Consider the following 19,379-nt stretch of genomic DNA (forward strand, 5'->3'; position numbering starts at 1 on the left):
TGAAACGTGGAAAAGTCTTTGAGCATGACAATGATCCCAAACACACCGCCCGGGCAACGAAGGAGTGGCTTCGTAAGAAGCATTTCAAGGTCCTGGAGTGGCCTAGCCAGTCTCCAGATCTCAACCCCATAGAAAATCTTTGGAGGGAGTTGAAAGTCCGTGTTGCCCAGCAACAGCCCCAAAACATCACTGCTCTAGAGGAGATCTGCATGGAGGAATGGGCCAAAATACCAGCAACCGTGTTTGACCTCTGTCATTGCCAACAAAGGGCATATAACAAGTATTGAGATAAACTTTTGTTATTGACCAAATACTTATTTTCCACCATAATTTGCAAATAAATTACAATGAACTTGCACAATTGGTGGCTGACTAAATACTTTCTTGCCCCACTGTAATTTCCAAAATACACTTAAGTGTCAAAAGTAAAAGTATAAATAATTTCAAATTATTTGTATTACGCAAATCAGATGGCACCATTTTTTAATATATTTTTTAAATGTATGGATATCCAGGAGCACACCCCAACACCCAGACATCATTTACAAACAAAGCATGTGTGTTTACTGAGTCCACCAGATCAGAGGCAGTAGGGATGACCAGGGATGTTCTCTGTTTACTGAGTCCACCAGATCAGAGGCAGTAGGGATGACCAGGGATGTTCTCTGTTTAGTGAGTCCTCCAGATCAGAGGCAGTAGGGATGACCAGGGATGTTCTCTGTTTACTGAGTCCACCAGATCAGAGGCAGTGGGGATGACCAGGGATGTTCTCTGTTTACTGAGTCCACCAGATCAGAGGCAGTAGGGATGACCAGGGATGTTCTCTGTTTAGTGAGTCCTCCAGATCAGAGGCAGTAGGGAGGACCAGGGATGTTCTCTGTTTAGTGAGTCCTCCAGATCAGAGGCAGTAGGGAGGACCAGGGATGTTCTCTGTTTACTGAGTCCTCCAGATCAGAGGCAGTAGGGATGACCAGGGATGTTCTCTGTTTACTGAGTCCTCCAGATCAGAGGCAGTAGGGATGACCAGGGATGTTCTCTGTTTAGTGAGTCCTCCAGATCAGAGGCAGTAGGGATGACCAGGGATGTTCTCTGTTTACTGAGTCCTCCAGATCAGAGGCAGTAGGGATGACCAGGGATGTTCTCTTGATAAGTGTGAATGGACCATTTTCCTGTCCTGCTAAGCATTCAATATGTAATGAGTAGTTTTGGGTGTCATGGAAAATGTATGGAGTAAAAAGTACATTATTTTATTAAGGAATGTAGTGAAGTAAAAATAAGTCAAATATAAATAGTAAAGTACAGATACCCACCGCCCCCAAAACTACTTGAAAGTACAACTTAAGTACTTTACACCGCTGTACTCTTCCCCCATCCTCACTTCCAGGAATTCCTGGCTGACCATGTTAGTGCTGCATAACCTATTGGAGCCAATGCAAACACAACACTATTTAGGATATCTAGTTTATTCAATTGGTATATTGACTTCCTTTTTGAAAGAAATCTTGAACATATTGCAAAGCAATTGTTGCCCCACAGGTACCCTGTTTATAGTGTCTGGAGGCTATCCAAGGCTTTAAAAGAAATCAAGACAACTACTAGACATTTACACAATTGTATTTATTTCACCTTTCATGCTACACAAAGATACATAGAATAGATTTTTTCAAAACAAATGAAATCTGTTAGTTGGACTTATTGCATCCGTTACTGAAATGGTTGTTCTAATTTGGATATTTTATGTAGTCTAATGTATTAATCTTTCTAACCCTGGCAGTCATTGTGAATGCAGATTGTGGGTGAATTAAAGTTATAATATTCACATATCCCCAGTTAGGGTGGATTGCAATTGGAATCAGATATCACTTTGAAGGCCTGCATAATGTGACTTGATGCTGGTTTTGCAGGTAACCAGCATATATTGGTATGCTGGTGACTAGTTTGTGTGTCCAAAACACAGCGAAGGCTGGCCACCTGCAAAATTCAAACAAGGCTGGCCACCTGCAAAAACGCAACCATGTTTGGCCACCAGCGAAAACACAACAAAGTCTGGCCACCAGAGAAAACACAACAGTCTGGCCACCAGCGAAAACACAACAAAGTCTGGCCACCAGAGAAAACACAACAGTCTGGCCACCAGCGAAAACACAACAAAGTCTGGCCACCAGAGAAAACACAACAGTCTGGCCACCAGCGAAAACACAACAAAGTCTGGCCACCAGAGAAAACACAACAGTCTGGCCACCAGCGAAAACAGAAAAGGCTAGCCACAAGTGTAAACAATGAAAAAACACAACAATGGCTGGCCACTAGCGAAAACACAAGAGCGAAAATACAACAAAGGCTGGTCACCAACAAAAACGCAACAAAGGCTGGCCACCAGCGAAAACGCAACCGGGAAAACACAACAGTGGCTGGTCACCAGCGAAAACGCAACAGAGACTGGTCACCAGCGAAAAACGCAACAGAGGCTGGTCACCAGCAAAAACACAAAAGGCTAGCCACAAGTGTAAACAACGAAAACACAACAATGGCTGGCCCCCAGTGAAAACCCAAGAGCGAAAATACAACAGAGGCTGGTCACCAGCGAAAACGCAACAGAGGCTGGTCACCAGCAAAAACACAAAAGGCTAGCCACAAGTGTAAACAACGAAAACACAACAATGGCTGGCCCCCAGTGAAAACCCAAGAGCGAAAATACAACAAGAGGCTGGTCACCAGCGAAAAACGCAACAGAGGCTGGTCACCAGCGAAAAACGCAACAGAGGCTGGTCACCAGCGAAAAACGCAACAGAGGCTGGTCACCAGCAAAAAAACGCAACAGAGGCTGGTCACCAGCAAAAAAACGCAACAGAGGCTGGTCACCAGCGAAAAACGCAACAGAGGCTGGTCACCAGCAAAAAAACGCAACAGAGGCTGGTCACCAGCGAAAACATAACAAAGGCCTGCGAAAACACAATGAAGGCTGGTCACCAGCGAAGACACACCAGCGAAAACACGACAACGGCTGGTCACCAGCAAAAGCACAACAAAGGCTGGTCACCAGCGAAAGCACAACAAAGGCTGGTCACCAGCGAAAGCACAACAAAGGCTGGTCACCAGCGAAAACACAATTAAGTCTAGTCACCAGCCTAGGCTGCTCTATGCTCCCCCCCCCCAGCATGGTTACAGCCAAATCAAACACTAAGAGGAGATGTTACAGTAAGATGTTGATAGAGCACCCTCTCCTGGTAGTTCTGCTACAGTACACTGGAAATAATACTAACCCAGAGGTTCTTAAGCTTTTTCACCTCGAGACTCAAATGAGAAATGTACCGTCTCCACACGACCCTAATTAAGAAACATAAATGTTTACTCATAACCCGACCCACCTCTCACATGCTCAGGGCACACTTCGGCTCCCAAAACATAGTTTAAGAAACCCTGCTCTCAATTACAAATTATGCAAATATCCCACTTCTGATTTCTTATATTATCCCATGGGATCACATTTTCCGCCATTCCCAAACCCTTTCAGAATATAGATACAGTATGTCAGTTTCTCACATGATGTCCATGCCAATCTATGATGTTTCAGCACATTCTATATATGAGCGGTCTTCTTCTAGCCTGGGTATCAATCTGTTGGTTGCATCATGCTAAGTAGTTGGAACGATAGCAAACAGGTTTGGGACCAGGCTATTCTTGTTCTACTTTCATCTAAATTCTGACCATTCTGAATGGGACAACCAGGAACATGTATTAATGGACCAGGTGGGTGTGGTTGTTTGGCTTATAGCCTACCTCCAGCGAGGTGAGAGCAGCTGTGATCTTTATGTTCTCAATGGTAAATAAGGTTGTCTTCTGCTGTGAAGCCATGCTTAATTAACCCAGGTCCCTTCCTAGCGACATGACTAATCTGTATCACAGCAGGCAGCAACTCAATATGTAATCTGTGTCACAGCAGGCAGGAACTCAGCATGTAATCTGTGTCACAGCAGGCAGAAACTCAGTATGTAATCTGTGTCACAGCAGGCAGGAACTCAGTATGTAATCTGTGTCACAGCAGGCAGGAACTCAGTATGTAATCTGTGTCACAGCAGGCAGGAACTCAGCATGTAATCTGTGTCACAGCAGGCAGAAACTCAGTATGTAATCTGTGTCACAGCAGGCAGGAACTCAGTATGTAATCTGTCACAGCAGGCAGGAACTCAGTATGTAATCTGTGTCACAGCAGGCAGGAACTCAGTATGTAATCTGTGTCACAGCAGGCAGGAACTCAGTATGTAATCTGTGTCACAGCAGGCAGAAACTCAGTATGTAATCTGTCACAGCAGGCAGGAACTCAGTATGTAATCTGTGTCACAGCAGGCAGGAACTCAGTATGTAATCTGTGTCACAGCAGGCAGAAACTCAGTATGTAATCTGTGTCACAGCAGGCAGGAACTCAGTATGTAATCTGTGTCACAGCAGGCAGGAACTCAGTATGTAATCTGTGTCACAGCAGGCAGAAACTCAGTATGTAATCTGTGTCACAGCAGGCAGAAACTCAGTATGTAATCTGTGTCACAGCAGGCAGAAACTCAGTATGTAATCTGTGTCACAGCAGACAGCAACTGTATTCTCCCACCCTCAAGAAAACCAAGTCGATATATAGCACAAAATAATGGTTCACGGTGGCAGCTCATGGGTCTCCCAGTACTGTCTGTCTGCAACCCGAACCTGTCTGAGTGACTGATGGCCTCGGTAATGGTGAAAGAGAAAACACCTTTAGATGGGATCTTTCTCAGCATGGACCACCTTCAACTCAACCATTTCTTAATGAGTCAACAGTCGTGGCAATAAAGATTTTATTGTGACCACGAAAACGACACAAGATCTTGACAAGGATTACATATCACTCTGGTATTTTTCATTTTTTTCATTGGTGTCAAAATGTACATTCTTTTATCATGTATACACCTACAGTAGCAACAGCTTTTTCAATAGAAAAAGGCACGCAATGAAACTAGATGGCACATCTTTACATATCGTAAAGAAGTTTCAAATACAGTACATATACAACGAAGAAAATATATATATATTTTTTTGAGGGCTCAGTCAATGCAAATGCAGATCTAAAAGGCAATTCTCCACAACTGTTACAATAAGTGTTCCAAAAGCATCCAAATCCAACATCCACCAGAGTCCAACCATTCAATAACACCTGCTTTGAGACACCATCCCATCATGTGTTTATGCTGTACAGTCTATCGAGCTCAGAGCAGCCATCGGAAAGAAAATAGACCTTTTCAGGAGATAGGCCTTTATTTTCCTTTTTTCTATTTTTTGAAATTAAATTCATCCCAGCATAATAGTTCCTGAAAGTGTGCAGCACTGAATGAAGGAGCCTCCACCCCTCTGCTCTCCTCTCTCCGAGATGTGACAGAGCTGGCTTCCTGTGGACTGAACAGTAGCACTGTAGACGGAGAGAATGTGCTTATAAAATGGCATCCTATTACTTAGAAAGTGGGCAGAGGCTTAGCATCTAGGATGCCTCGCACCCTTGGACGCCTTTTCCCCATATTCTAAATGTCCAATATAAGTGCACAACTTTTGCCCAGGGCCCATAGGGATCTAAGTGTACTATACTGGGAATAGTGTGCCATCTAAAAACAGCTAAGGTTCTGTAAATGCCCTCCACAGATAGATGAGCCTATCACTGACTGAACACCAGCCACAGGTCATTGTCTGTGTCTCTCCTGAGTTCTCTCCCTCCTGAGGGACTAAACAGCAGCATCAGACTGAATCAGTACATGAAGCACTATCAGCTCTTACAGCTGGTGGGCGCTGTCCTGTGCTTTGAGTGGACTGGAGGGAGCAGTTCTGAACTGGGGGAGGTAGAGGGGGACACTCCTCATCCCTACCACCGACCCCTCGTCACTGTACTCACTAAACATAGAGTCCTGACTCCCGAGCAAAGGGATGGACTCAACGGACGAGCCCCCTCTCCCCAGAACCATCACCTCTTTGAAAAGCATAGCCCTTGTGTCTTCCTCCTCCTCCTCCTCCTCACTCTCCTCCTGACAGTCCATCCCCAGGTAATACAGGTCCTTCTCCTTAATTACCTCTATCCCCCCATCCCTCTCTCCTCCCAGGGCCTCATCCTCCTGCTCTGAAGTCTCGGAAAACTCCTCGACAGAGTTGTAAGAGCAGGAACGCCGTGGGTCCAGGTCCGACTCTCCGACTCCGGAATGGGAGATCTCCAGCTCCCACAGGCCTCCGGGGAAGGAGCCCGAGATGTCGGAGTTGTTGCCTGAGAAGTTGCCCTCGTCGCTGGAACTGCTGAGGCTGCCCTCTTGCTTGTAGAGGTGGTGGGGGTTGTCAGAGAGAAGCACTGTGGCGTAGGTCACTGACGGCTGGGCTGAGCTCTCCAAACTCCTGGGGAGATCTGGGAGTTGGAGGCTCTCCTCCTCCTCCTCTGGGAGCCCAGGCACCTCTGAGTCCACACAGAGAGCTGGGGAGGAGGCTGGGATCAGATCCTTGTCTGAGCCTGACGTAGGGGGCCCAGTCTTCTCCATGATGGTGGCCTGGGAGATGGTCTCTGAGACGAGGAGTAGTGGCCAGGCTGGTAGGCCCTCTGGGTGGCGGAACAACTGCTCCATAGTGTCAGCCTGGACAAGAAGATAGGAGGAGAGTTAGGACTACAGCAAGGTGAACAAGCCTATTGATTAGATATTACTTTTTCAATACTGTCGCAAGCTGTCCTACACAGCACATGCATTTTTTGGTCTCTATGGTCTCTCACTGTTTTAGTAGCCTGCTATATCTTTAAGTGTGTTTTCATGGCTAAGTGTGTGTGGAGTAGGATTCCTGTACACCTCACCTTCCCGAAGTCAATCCCCTGAGCCCAAGAACAGTTGTTGGGGTTGGGAACATCTTTCCACATAAACTTCTTCATGCTGGGATTCAGACAGAATAGAATTTAACAACAAGGTATGGAGCCTTTGTCTCCAATCCAACACTCTCACTCATATACATTTACAAAGCGTAGTGTGTTTGTGTACGGATGTGTGCTTCGGTGTAGCTAGGACTGAGGGCAGCATGTGTATGTGAAGTGAGCGCCTCACTCACTCACTCTCACCCCCTTTCTCCCTCGTTCTCAGAACACATTCAGCCAATCACCATAGTAATTGAGCCCTGAGGACATTCTGTACATTGTTGAAATGTCACGTATAATCAAATTCCATTCCTAATCAATGTGTCTGACTGTGTTCCTCAGATCAATAACTACCTGGAATCACCATTTTAGTCTTAACCACCTGCACAGAGGCAAAAAACATTGATCCTCTCTTTCTAATGTCAGACACAGTCCAAAAGTACTTTCTGTAAATACACCACTGGTATAGAACAGAACACACCACTGGTATAGAACAGAACACTGGTATAGAACAGAACACACCACTGGTATAGAACAGAACACACCACTGGTATAGAACAGAACACACCACTGGTATAGAACACACCACTGGTATAGAACACACCACTGGTATAGAACACACCACTGGTATAGAACAGAACACACCACTGGTATAGAACATACCACTGGTATAGAACACACCACTGGTATAGAACAGAACACACCACTGGTATAGAACAGACCACACCACTGGTATAGAACACACCACTGGTATAGAACAGAACACACCACTGGTATAGAACAGAACACACCACTGGTATAGAACAGAACACACCACTGGTATAGAACAGAACACACCACTGGTATAGAACAGAACACACCACTGGTATAGAACAGACCACACCACTGGTATAGAACAGAACACACCACTGGTATAGAACAGAATGCAACACTGCTATTGAATGTCTACAACTGAGCAAAAGACAGTTCATTGTCAAATGATGAAACTTTAAATGATATTAAATAATGATGTGAAATATAATCTTACTGGTTTTGGGATATGACCAGGGTGACAAAGAGGACAATGGAGAGGAAGGCGATGATCATCAGAAGCATGTAGGCAGCAGGCCCAGCATCACTCCCCCTAAAGACTGGAGGACAGGACAACACCCTGTGTAAGTCTATCAGTCAATCAATCAATCCACATTGGATCATATTCCTATTGACAAGATGGCACCAGAGATCAACCAATTTTTTTTGTGTTCATTTCTTTGCGTTGTTTGGAACTTGTTTTTCAACTTATTTTGTACAGAATGTTGCTGCTTACCGTCTCTTATGACCGAAAATAACTTCTGGGCATCAGAACTGCGATTACTCACCACGGACTGGCAGAATATTTTTTTTCCTTTAATGAGTCCGATGTGAATGATATACTGCTTGCCGGGAACAGGCCCAGATCCCCGTCATTTGTGTGAAGAGAAGGTGGAGAAAAAGGGGCTAGAGGGCGGGCTGCCTTCTGAGAATTCGTAGCCAATCTAATAAACCCCCACTGCCTTCCATTCTGATAGCAAACGTGCAATCTTTGGAAAATGAAATCTACAGCGAACCATTAAACAGGCAAAGTGTCAACACAGGACTAAGATCGAATCGTACTACACCAGCTCTGACACTCGTTGGATGTGGCAGGGCTTGCAAACTATTACAGACTACAAAGGGAAGCACGAGAGCTGCCCAGTGACACAAGCCAACCAGACGAGCTAAAGTACTTCTGTGCTCGCTTCGAGGCAAATAACACTGAAACATGCATAAGAGCACCAGCTGTTCCGGAAGACTGTGATCACGCTCTCCGCAGCTGATGTGAGTAAGACCTTTAGACAGGTCAACATTCACAAGGCCGCAGGGCCAGACGGATTACCAGGATGTGTACTGCGAGCATGCGCTGACAAACTGGCAGGTGTCTTCACTGACATTTTCAACCTCTCCCTGTCTGAGTCTGTAATACCAACATATTTTAAGCAGACCACCAGAGTCCCTGTGCCCAAGAACACTAATGTACCCTGCCTAAATGACTACCGACACGTAGCACTCACGTCTGTAGCCATGAAGTGCTTTGAAAGGCTGGTCATGGCTCACATTAACACTATTATCCCAGAAACCCTAGACAAGGGCTAAGGACTAAACACCTCCCTCTGCAACTGGATTCTGGACTTCCTGGCGGGCCGCCCCCAGGTGGTGAGGGTAGGTAAGAACACATCCGCCATTCTGATCCTCAATTCAGGGGTGCGTGCTCAGTCCCCTCCTGTACTCCCTTTTCACTCATGACTGCATGGCCAGGCACGAGTCCAACACCATCATTAAGTTTGCCGATGACACAACAGTAGTAGGCCTGATCACCGACAAGACAGCGTATAGGGAGGTGGTCAGAGACCTGGCCGTGTGGTGCCAGGACAACAACCTCTCCCTCAACATGATCAAGACAAAGGAGATGATTGTGGATTATAGGAAAAAGAGGACCGAGCATGCCCCCCCCCCCCCCATTCTCATCAACGGGGCTGTAGTGGACCAGGTTGAGAGCTTCAAGTTCCTTGGTGTCCACATCACCCACAAACTAACATGGTCCAAGCACACCATGAGTCGTGAAGCAGGATCGACAAAACCTATTCCCCCTCAGGAGACTGAAAAGATGGATCCTCAGATCCTCAAAAGGTTCTACAGCTGCACCATCGAGAGCATCTAGACTGGTTACATCACCAGGCGCCTGCTCGCATTCGACCGCAAGGCACTACAGAGGGTAGTGCATAAGGCCCAGCACATCACTGGGGCCAAGCTTCCTGCCATCCAGGACCTGGCATATGAAGGAAGACCCTAAAAATTGTCAAAGACTCCAGCCACCCTAGTCGTAGACGGTTCTCTCTGCTACCGCACGGCAAGCGGTACCGGAGCGCCAATTCTAGGTCCAAGAGGCTTCTAAACAGCTTCCACCTCAAGCCATGACTCCTGAACATCTAATCAAATGGCTACCCAGACTATTTGCATTGCCCCCCCTCTTTTATACCGCTGCTACTCTCTGTTATCATCTATGCATAGTCACTTTAATAACTCTACCTACATGTACATATTACCTCAACTAACCAGTGCCCCCGCACATGGACTCTGTACCGGTACCCCCCTGTGTATAGTCTCGCTATTGTTATTTTACTGCTGCTCTTTAATTACTTGTTACTTTTATTTCTTATTCTCACTCGTATTTTGTTTAAACTGCATTGTGGTTTAGAGGCTCATAAGTAACCTGTTGTATTCGGTGCATGTGACTAATAACATTTGATTTGATGCCAATACATAACCTTAGAGGAACTGTGTTAAAACACTCTACTAGAATTGGCACTAAATTTAACATATGACTTACATTATAGATGCATGCATTTCAGTACTTTAATATACAAAATAAACACAATCCATACTCATATGTCAAATACATAGGCTGCGTTTACACAGTCAGCCCAATTTTGATCATTTGTCCAATTATTGTAGAAAGATCTGATTGGTCAAAAGATCCAAATTGGTCAAAAGATCCAAATTGGGCTACCAGTGTAAATGCGGCCATTGAGACACATTTTTGGCCTGTTGTATTGTATGTTCCTATCTTGAGGGAGGGCTTACCTTTAGTATACACTGGCTCTCCTTCTCCATCCGCGAACACTGGATACAAAATAAACTCGTACTCATCAGTGTCATAGAAATGACCTGGGAAATATAGTCAGAGGACAGAGAGCGGTGCAGATTAAAACAGATTGAACCATATAGTCACAGAGAACAGAGGCTCAGATTAGAATAGACTGAACCATATAGTCACAGAGAACAGAGGCTCAGATTAAAACAGATTGAACCATTTAGTCACAGAGAACAGAGGTTCAGATTAAAACAGATTGAACCATATAGTCACAGAGAACAGAGGCTCAGATTAGAATAGACTGAACCATATAGTCACAGAGAACAGAGGCTCAGATTAGAATAGACTGAACCATATAGTCATAGAGAACAGAGGTTCAGATTAGAATAGACTGAACTATATAGTCACAGAGAACAGAGGCTCAGATTAGAATAGATTGAACCATATATAGTAACAGAGTAAAGAGAGGCAGTTTAGAACAGATTCAACCATGTCTATAAAAACTCACTAGAGGGCGCCAGAAGCTCACAGCCAACAACCTCTCAAACTGGAACTCCAAACGAATCGAAGTGCCACAGTTTGACCTAGACTTGAAGTGCCACTCTTGGACCTAGACTTGGTGCTCTGGAACCGCTTGCTGTGCGGTAGTAGAGAGAACAGTCTATGACTAGGGTGGCTGGTGTCTTAACATTTGTAGGGCCTTCCTCTGACACCACCTGGTATAGAGGTCCTGGATGGCAGAAAGCTTGGCCGCAGTGATATACTGCACCGTACGCACTACCCTCTGTAGCACCTTGTGGTCAGATGTCAAGCAGTTTCCATACCAAGTGGTGATGCAACCAGTCAGGATGCTCTCCATGGTGCAGCTGTAGAACTTTTGAGGATCTGAGGTCCCATGTCAAATCTTTTCAGTCTCCTGAGGGGGAATAGGCATTTTCATGCCCTCTTCACGACTGTATTGGTGCGTTTGGACCTTGATAGTTTGTTAGTGATGTGGACGCAAAGGAACTTGAAGTGAATGGGGGTATGCTCAGCCCCACTTTTCCTGTTGTCCACAATCAGCTCTTTTGTCTTGCTTACATTGAGGGAGAGGTTGTTGTCCTGGCACCACACTGCCAGGTCTCTGACCTCCTCCCTATAGGCTGTCTCGTTGTTGTTGGTGTTCAGGCCTACCACCGTTGGGTTGTCAGCAAACTCAATGATGGTGTTGGAGTCGTGTTTGGCCATGCAGTCATGGGTGAATAGGGAGTACAAGAGGGGACTATTTTAAATTTTATTTCACCTTTATTTAACCAGGTAGGCTAGTTGAGAACAAGTGTTCATTTACAACTGCGACCTGGCCAAGATAAAGCAACGCAGTGCAACACAAACAACAACAGAGTTACACATGGAATAAAAAAGCTAAGAACGCACCCGAGGGCTCCCACGTTGAGGATCAGAGTGGCAAATGTTTTGTTGCCTACCCTTACCACCGGGGGGAGGCCCGTCAGGAAGTCCAGAATCCAGTTGCAGAGGGAGGTGTTTAGTTGCAGGGTCCTTAGCTTAGTGATGAGTTTTGTGGGCACAATGGTGTTGAACACTGACCTGTAGTGAACGAACGGCATTCTCACATAGGTGTTTATTTTGTCCAGGTGGGAAAGGGCAGTGTGGAGTACAATAGAGTTGGCATCATCTGTGGATCTGTTGGGGCGGTATGCATATTGTAGTGGGTCTAGGGTTCCTGGGATGATGGTGTTGATGTGTGCTATGACAAGCCTTTCAAAGCACTTCATGGCTACAGACGTGAGTGCTACGGGTCAGTAGTCATGTAGACAGGCTACCTTGGGGATCTTGGGAACCGGGACTATGGTGGTCTGCTTGAAAATGTAGGTATTACAAACTCGGTCAGGGAAAGGTTGAAAATGTCAGTGAAGACACTTGCCAGTTGGTCAGCACATGCTCTGAGTATGCATCCTAGTAATCTGTCTGAATGTTGACCTGTTTAAAGGTCTTGCTCACATCGGCTACGGAGAGTGTGATCACACAGTCATCCGGAACAGCTGGTGCTCTCATGCATGGTTTAGTGGGGCTTGCCTTGAAGCGAGCATAGAAGGCATTTAGCTCGTCTGGTAGGCTTGAGTCACTGGGCTGCTCACGGCTGGGTTTCCCTTTCTAATCCGTAGTAGTTTGCAAGCCCTGCCACATCCGATGAGCGTCAGAGCCGGTAAAGTAGGATTCGATCTTAGTTATGTATTGACGCTTTGCCTGTTTGATGGTTCGTCGGAGGGCACAGGGCAATTTCTTATTAGGGATTTTCTTGTCTAGCTCCTTGAAAGCGGCACCTCTAGCCTTTAGGTCAGTGCAGATGTTGCCTGTAATCCCCAGCTTCTGGTAGGGATATGTACGGTCACTTTAGGAATGATGTTATCGATGCATTTATTGATGAAGCCAGTGACTGATGTGGTATACTCCTTAATGCCATCGGATGAATCCCGGAACACATTCTGTAGTAGCAAAACAGTCCTGTAGCTTAGCATCCATATCATCAGACCACTTCCGTATTGAGAGAGTTATTGGTACTTCCTGCTTTAGTTTTTGCTTGTAAGCAGGAATCAGGAGGATAGAATTATGGTCAGATTTGTCAAATGGAGGGTGAGGGAGAGCTTTGTATGCTTCTCTTTTTGTGAAGCAAAGTTGGACCAGAGTTTATCCTCTGGTTGCACATGTGACATGCTGGTAAAAATGAGGTAAAACAGATAAGTTTCCCTGCATTAAAGTCTCCGGCCACTAGGAGCATCGCTTCTGGGTGTGCATACTCTATATTGCTTATGGCCGTATGTTGAGTGTGTTGAGTGTTGAGTGTGGTCTTAGTGCCTGCATCGGTTTGTAGTGGTAAATATTGATGGAAACTCTCTTGGTAAATAGTTTATCATGGGGTACTCTACCTCAGACATACAAAACCGAAACTTCCTTAATATTAGAGATTGCGCATGAGCTGTTGTTGACAACAGGACACAGACCACCACCCCTCATCTTACCGGAGGTAGCTGTTATCTTGCTGATGCACGGAAAACAACTGTATATTATCAATTTCCTCGTTCAAACACGACTCGGTGAAACATAATATATTACAGTTCTAATGTCCAGCTGGTAAGATGGTCTCGAACAGATCTCTACCAGTTTATTCTCCAGTGATTGCACGTTCGCCAGTAGGACGGATGGTAAAGGAGGATTATCCAGTAGTCGACAAATTCTCACAAAGCACCCTGATCTGCACCCGCTGTATCGCCGTCTCCTCTTTATGCGAATGACAGGGATTTGTGCCTGGTCCGAGAGGAGCCGTACATTTTTGGCCTTCAATTTGTTAAAGAAAGAGAATGAAAGGGAGAGAGAGAAAGAAAGAATGAGAGGGGAAATGAGACGGCAAGGTACAACAGGAAGTAAATGTACATACCATATAGGTAGAGGAGCTTGTCAGTAGGGGGAAACCTGGTCCACCTCTCCCTGCTCTCTGGGGTCTGGTCCGGCCTGTCCTGGTGGTTCTGACCCGACCACTCTACGACCAGGGACCACGGTACACTGCTGTTGGGCTGCAGAGACCACAACAGGACCACACAACTACTGTTCACACGGGACGCACTGAACGAACGCACACACTGACCTGGAGAGGGAGGGGCAGAAAAGGGAGGACGAGAGAAAGTGGGGGAAGGAAAGGACGAGAGAGAGAAATAAAAATGAAGTTTATATTTTCTCTTCATGAAAAAACGGTTGGCTTGCATGCCCTCACGCGTCTGAGCGGTCGGCTGTGAATGCCCTCACCCGCTAGTACACTTATGATGACTGTGATTTGAGTTCTGATCCTCTACTGGATGTTCAGTAGGAACAATGCCGATACTTCTCCTTTCTGGGTTTTAATTTCCTTTTTCTCTTCATCATCAACACACACACACACACACACAAACACACACACACACACACACACTTAAGTGTAACTGTCACTAAGGAAGAGGGATAAATGTCCTCAAAGCCGGTGGTTGGAGGATATATTGGCACGGTTTGCCAGCCCACGACTTTCTCGGGCCTAACAACTCACATGCCAATATATCCTCCAACCACCGGCTTTGAGGACATTATCACTTTTATCCAAATAATGATCTACATATTTTCATTAAAAACATTATTTTTATTAATTCATTTGTAGTATTTCATCATTCCACAAGATATCGTCCCGACACAAATCTAGAGACGCGACCCAGTCGTTCATTCTTTTGTTCTGTATCTATGGACGTGACCCAGCCTTTTTGTTCTGTAGCTATAGACGCAAACCAGTTCGTTCTAAATGCTCCATTGCCATACTGACTGGCAATGTTCTAATCCCTTGCTTGCTAGCCAACTACGGCTAATTTACAGTCACGTCAAAAAGTGCAGCCAGACTAACAGCAAAGTAGCAGCATTTGCATTTGTTTAAGCTGTTTTCTAGTTTGATTTATTTGGATACATCCATAACAATGATCTTATGATGCACGACTTTGCCTGGCAGAGAAAATGTTCTCTCATCAGGACACTGTTCAGACAATAGAAAGAATCTATGACATTCATTTCAGCTGATTTTAATAAATGAAACCATACATTCTCTTTGTTACCCACCCCAGCTGACATAGCTATAGCTACTGATTGTATGTACCATTTATCTGTACATTCTCCTGGATTGTGCATTGGTTGAAATATCCATCTCAGTCCGTGCTACTACTTCTGCTGCCTTGCTTCAGCCTTTAAGGTGTTGATGGTGCTGCAGTGTTCACTTTGTTTTCGGCCAGGATGTTGCTCCAGAGTTTACTGTCGGTTAGTGACTGACACTAGTAGCTATGGAGCGAACCTTCGCACCCATGTCCACTCACTGACAATCTCCCTCGCTTCTAAACGAGCATTGGCCAGTTTCTGGACTGTCGTTGACCTGATGCTGTGATTAGTGTATGAAGTTGTTCCAGCTGCCCTACAGATCTGGGGTAAAAGTGCTGCCAGATACTTCACGCCCATCGGCTCTGACATGTACCAGATCGAGTCCCCGATACACTCTACTCTCCTTGGGTGGAGATAAAATGCAAGGGCGTTCTCCGGGCATTTCGATAGATATTGCCCTGGCTGCTCAAACATGAATCCCCTCTTGGACTCCCTGCCCCTCTCCCTTGGGTGCAAATGATTCTTTGTGGCCTTGTTATATGCGAGAGTGGCGTGTCTGAGTGAGAGAGAATGCATTGTTTTAATATTGTTGCCTAATTACGAGTGCAACTTGTAAAAAAAAACACAAACAGGCTATGAACAACATACCTTAGACCGTTCTCGTCTGTTTTTACGAGGAATGAGTTGGGCTTTAGTTGTCTGTTCCCCTCTTTTCCTCTTCGTAACCAGATGTAACTGGAGGTTGAAGTACACTTTCTGGACCAGACCCCTTGGTGTACCAGGATTCAGAGCCTGGGAGTTTTGGAGCTTTGGCCATTGTCCTCATCGGTGGCTGTTTGTGATATATTTTCCTTGCCGCCTTAGCTGTTTGATGTTGCCCAGAAATACATGATTAGAGGTGGTAAATTCGGTGTCCTTCATATGGCACCAGCTGCGACCAGTGGGTGGATCATTTAGAAACCGCTTGAGCTCACTACGGAGTGCCAGGTAGCTACATATGCTGTATTGCTCCCCCTTCCCATTTCCTACATATGTTGGAGAAGGATGTTAAACTCTTCCTTAGTGACAGTTGTCGTGTCTTTGGCTATGTCAGATTAAGTGATATGACATGCTATTCTATAAAATAATTTCTCCGTAATTGATATTACCTGATTGAGCTAATCATGTAAATGTAATTAACTAGAGAGTCGGGGCACCACAAAATAATATTTATAGAGCTGTTATCTTCTGAATAAACTCTTGAAGACCTAGTAATATTTTACATCAATAGCAGTCAATATTAATCGTCATCTTAATTCAGTCTCATCTGAAAGTTGTAAATTATTTTAACTGCCCGAACCCTGGCTAACAAGTTGAATCAGCAATACAAAATTGGGTTTAATTATTTATTTACTAAATACCTAACTAATCACACAGAATTACACATACACATAATTAAATCATAACTTGATTACAAATTACGTCATAAAGGAAAACGTCCCTAGCGGGCGGAACAGATATGACAGCTGGTTACACAAAAGAAAAGGGCTGGGTTTGAGTGAAAGAGCGGGAAGACTGGTGAAGATAGGGCGAAGCTGTGCTATCGTAAATACAGTATCTTATGCATTCTAAATTACCGCCCATTTGGAAAAGGAAAACGCAATATTTACTCTGAGCTGCGCTTCGGTAGGTTGGTGGGAGATGGAAGGCCATGTTGCCCAACCGAGTCCTTTGAAGTACGTCTCTGCTGGGAAATTGGATACGTTGTAGTAATGTCGTTGTGTGGTAGACGGGATACTCTGTCTGTTCCTTCCTAACCTGCGCTTGCAGCTGCTGTTGCTAACTCAACGGCTAGGAAGTATCACTTCTGTAGTGAATAAGAGTACAAAGTTCATACCATTCTCAACCAAAGCTCACGCTGATGTTGGCTTCGTTCTGTAGTTATTATCTGAACCATTCTGACATCGGACCGTCGTCCTCACACCCTCGGAACAGGAGGTTATATTGTCGTCAAGGCTTTATATAGGAAGGGAGAGGAGGGCGTGTTTGAAAAGTTTTATAGCCCATGTCCCTTCACAGGGGCGGGCCACTGATTGAGCAGAGCCCTACCTTATGAAAACCCAAATCTCACATTTTAGAAGCTAAAATCACATTTCATCCCATCACGAATAATTTAATATTCAAACATTTAAATTGAACAACAATTCCATGTGAATCTGATAACTCTGATGTGTAGACTTTCCACTGTAGAGTTTATGTCATCTTATCATTGATGTGAATGTCTCAGATGACAACCGAACTGACATCATATTCATTAAGTACCACCGCATATGTTCAATTGGTCGGATTACCAGAATATAGTTCATTTCCCCCCACCATCTGATGTTCCCTGAATCTCTATGTTAACCAAGGGGTTTGCAAATGTAACATCAGTAGGGTAGAGAGAGGAAAAAGGGGGAAAGAGGAATTTATGACTGTCATAAACCTACCCCCAGGCCAACGTCATGACACAGTTTTGAAGTCAACAATTGTTTAATTGTTCCCGCTCCTCCGCTCTCTCCACTGGCTTCCAGTTGAAGCTCGCATCCGCTACAAGACCATGGTGCTTGCCTACGGAGCTGTGAGGGGAACGGCACCTCAGTACCTCCAGGCTCTGATCAGGCTCTACACCCAAACAAGGGCACTGCGTTCATCCACCTCTGGCCTGCTCGCCTCCCTACCACTGAGGAAGTACAGTTCCCGCGCAGCCCAGTCAAAACTGTTCGCTGCTCTGGCCCCCCAATGGTGGAACAAACTCCCTCACGACGCCAGGACAGCGGAGTCAATCACCACCTTCCGGAGACACCTGAAACCCCACCTCTTTCAGGAATACCTAGGATAGGATAAAGTAATCCTTCTCACCCCCCTTAAAAGATTTAGATGCACTATTGTAAAGTGGCTGTTCCACTGGATGTCTTAAGGTGAACGCACCAATTTGTAAGTCGCTCTGGATAAGAGCGTCTGCTAAATGACTTAAATGTAAATGTAAATGTTTAATTCTCTGCAAGTCAACCCTTGAAGCAACGCACAGCCCAGTTTGTATTCTTAACAATGCAGTATCCCCCAAATCTGCATGCCTGGGGATTATTACCATCTCTTTTCCCCATTCATCCATTGGCATGCCGCCAAAAGATAAAAATAAATGTTCCACTCATCCATTTTAGTTTTTCGCAACAAAGTATCGATTTAGCCAGTCAACTGAAAAAAGTATGCGTTGCTATGACAACCAGCTCAATTTGCTGCTTTACATGGGACGGTGAAGATCCCAATTCAATATCGAAAAAGGTCTGAGAGACATACAGCAAAGTTTATACAAATCTCTGCTGTTGAAAACCAAATGCTAGTCTAAAAGAGATGGGAGATAATGTCTAAATGCTTTTTACAGTGGAGATCAAGATTTAGCAGGTGGTACCTTGTGAAATTAACACCAGCTGGAATGTGATTTTAACCAATCAGCATTCAGGATTAGACCCACCCATTGTATAAACACACTTCATTTATATACTATGGATCTTGACTGGGAACGGACCTTGGTGGAATAATACAATTCAGAATGAATTGTGTTTCTATAACGCAAGAACATGCACAACATAAAAGTATCAGTAAAGTGTCATAATTAGACTATATACACATGAACGAATAGCATAATATTACACTAATATAACACCGATATAAACAAGGCTATAAACATAGCAGAATAAACAATAACCTAAACGATAAACATCTTGTCGTAGAGAGAGAAACCAATTACTGACACTGACAAGAAAGATTCATGTCACCCTCCCTCTCTGGCCCATAGCCACAGGGAGTAGGGGTGCTGAGGGTCCTGCAGCATGCCCTGAAAGATATGAATAAAAGTAGTGCACTGGGCCTTTTACATGCCTTGATAGCATGTATTATGCATCTATTTCATGTTGGATGCACTGTTCCACAAGTAGGCTAAATGAGTCAATGTAGCCTATGTGCATTCGGAAAGTATTTCTCACTTTTTGTTTTTAAACGTTACAACCTAAAACAAATCCTCATCAATCTACACACAATACCCCATAATGGCAAAGCGGAAGCAGATTTTTCTATGATTATTTTTTTTGCGCAAATGTATTCAAAATAAATAACAGAAATACCTGAATACCTTAAGTATTCAGACCCTTTGCTATG

At 44.8% G+C, this 19,379-nt stretch overlaps 1 protein-coding gene across 1 annotated transcript in view; it reads right to left on the reverse strand.

The window, feature by feature from the left end:
• Window positions 1–1,602: 1,602 nt before the first annotated feature.
• lepr (leptin receptor) overlaps window positions 1,603–19,379 on the reverse strand; it is a 62,855-nt gene continuing 45,078 nt past the window's right edge. Inside the window, exons 16-20 of the mRNA XM_029648230.2 lie at window positions 13,978–14,184; window positions 10,535–10,618; window positions 7,923–8,025; window positions 6,842–6,917; window positions 1,603–6,629 (exon numbers count right to left, since the gene is read on the reverse strand). Coding sequence (XP_029504090.2) covers window positions 5,790–6,629; window positions 6,842–6,917; window positions 7,923–8,025; window positions 10,535–10,618; window positions 13,978–14,184 — 1,310 coding nt within the window. The 3' untranslated portion in view covers window positions 1,603–5,789. The remainder of the gene's footprint in view (window positions 6,630–6,841; window positions 6,918–7,922; window positions 8,026–10,534; window positions 10,619–13,977; window positions 14,185–19,379) is intronic.

The sequence above is a fragment of the Oncorhynchus nerka genome, linkage group LG24 (assembly GCF_034236695.1).
Source record: "Oncorhynchus nerka isolate Pitt River linkage group LG24, Oner_Uvic_2.0, whole genome shotgun sequence".
NCBI lineage: Eukaryota > Metazoa > Chordata > Actinopteri > Salmoniformes > Salmonidae > Oncorhynchus > Oncorhynchus nerka.